The sequence below is a fragment of the Anoplophora glabripennis genome, unplaced genomic scaffold (assembly GCF_000390285.2).
Source record: "Anoplophora glabripennis isolate ALB-LARVAE unplaced genomic scaffold, Agla_2.0 scaffold2565, whole genome shotgun sequence".
NCBI classification, from domain to species: domain Eukaryota; kingdom Metazoa; phylum Arthropoda; class Insecta; order Coleoptera; family Cerambycidae; genus Anoplophora; species Anoplophora glabripennis.
In genome coordinates, this window is record NW_019418646.1 from 3383 (window position 1) to 5629 (window position 2247).

Genomic DNA, 2247 nt, shown 5'->3' on the forward strand with positions numbered 1-2247 from the left:
TCACCTAACTTTATCGGTTTCTGAGTTATTTGCATTTAAAAGTTTCAATGTATTTTGTGGTGATTTTCTTTCAAGCGTCGATATTGCTATTTCTTTTCTAAGTAGGCTTGTGTCAAATTTTCATGTCAATAAATATTAGCGTATTTTGCATGCGTGTGATTTTATTATTCGTTCAAAATTGTTAGTTAGTGCTCAAAAAATGCCACGACATAATAATTTTTCAAACAGTGAGATGCGTGATATGATTTGTGTTTTTGCCCAGGCTAATTTTAATGGACATGCGGCGGCCCGAAGATATGAACACATGTACCCAAATAGATTGCAACCTAATTATAAACTATTTAGAAATCTTTACAACCGCTTAGGCGAATCTGGATCTTTTCGACCAAAAAGTAACCATGGTACTCCAAAATCGATCACAGTCGATGAAGAAGAGGAAATTTTAATTCGTGTTTCAGAAAACTCCGGTATGAGTACTCGTCGGTTAAGTGCGGCAACGGGGGTAAGCCAATCGTCCATTTGTAGAATTTTGAAAAAAGAAATGCTCCATCCATATCATTATACTCCGGTTCAGCAGTTATTGCCTCAAGATTTACCAGCTCGCCTACAATTTGCTCAGTTTGTACAAAATATGCAAATGGAAAACCCAGATTTCCTCAATAGGATTCTATTTACCGATGAGGCGACATTTACTAGACGGGGAGTTTTCAATTGGAAGAACAATCATTTGTGGGATTCCGAAAATCCGCATGCTGTAAAAGAAAAACATTTTCAGCATGAGTTTAAGGTGAATATTTGGTGTGGTTTAATTTCTGGTTTTTTCATAGGACCTTTTGAATTATCACCCAATCTAACTGGACCTCATTATTTAAACTTTCTTCAACATAATTTAAACGAGCTTCTAGATGATGTACCACTCGCTTTAAGAGAAAGTATGTGGTTTATGCACGACGGTGCGCCACCACATTTTGCCTTGCCGGTACGCCAGTATTTAAATGAACATTTTCCTCATCGGTGGATTGGCCGTGGGAGTGAATTTTGTTGGCCACCGAGAAGTCCAGACTTAAACCCTCTGGACTTCTCAGTATGGTCAAACTTGAAGGATGTGGTGTATCGGGAAGAAATTAATTCTGTTGAGGAGTTGCGGCAGAAAATACAAGTAGCCGCGAATGCATTTAAAAATAATAGGGACATTTTGTTTAATATTCAGAGACATTTAAGAGAGTGTATAGTAAAATGTATTGAGGTAGGTGGTGGACACATCCAGCATTTGATTTAAGGTTTGTTATTATTACTATTGTCAATAATTGAGAATAAAAAATCACCACAAAATACATACATTGAAACTTTTAAATGCAAATAACTTAGAAACCGATAAAGTTAGGCGACCTAAACAAGAGTATATTTTTTATGTAGAATTGAACGTTCTTTTAGATTTTTAACTTTTCTTAAGCATAGGTCAAGAGATAAAAAAAAATATGTCTTGATTTACCTAAATAATACGGCGAAACTATCGCCCTCTAGGAGCAACGTCAAAATAAGCTTCAAATTCGTATTTCTCACACCAAAAAACTCAATAGTACCAATTTTCAGAGTCATGCTATTAAAACCATGGCTATGCAACTAGCATTGCCAGATTCGCAACAGGGAGGGGATGGAGCTTGTCCAGACACACGAAGAACGGGGTGAGGAAGGAAGTAACTTTAAGTTTGTTATGTTTGTTACAAGTTTTTTCACTATGTAAAATCTAGTGTCTTTAAATTTTTTACTAACTTTTCCACACTGAAATTCACGACTCACGTTTGTTTAGCATGACGTTTTTCTTGATTATATTATGTATTTGTAGTAAGTATGAGAAAAATATTGGAAGTTTTGGCAAAAAGGTAAGTAAATATTAAATTGAGTTTTCCAATTAAATATAGTGAAAAGGGTTATGTTTGTTTACACACAAAAGGAAAATATTTATTATTTATTTATGATGTCAAAACATTCATATTCTTAAAAGATTGTTTTTTCTCCGTCAACTTTCCATTTTGTTTGTGTGTTTAGAAAACAGGTTTAACAGAAAATATAAAGTTTGTGAATAGAATTGTTTGTTTGTATGCAACATTAATAACCGCGCCATTATTCCATGGCTAGAAATTAGCCTCAATGATTTGGAATCGAGGGGATTATCCCTCTTTATAACATTAATAACCACATTAAAATTGCTAATAAATACTGTTTTATAAATTTTGCAGTTTTTTT

At 34.1% G+C, this 2247-nt stretch overlaps 1 protein-coding gene across 1 annotated transcript; it reads left to right on the plus strand.

Annotated features, from left to right (window-relative positions):
• Positions 1-65: 65 nt before the first annotated feature.
• Positions 66-805, plus strand: LOC111692674 (the record flags this gene model as incomplete). The annotated part of the gene is made up of 1 exon (XM_023456757.1): positions 66-805. A coding segment is annotated over exon 1 (606 nt), but the record flags the coding sequence as incomplete, so codon positions are not given.
• Positions 806-2247: the final 1442 nt, after the last annotated feature.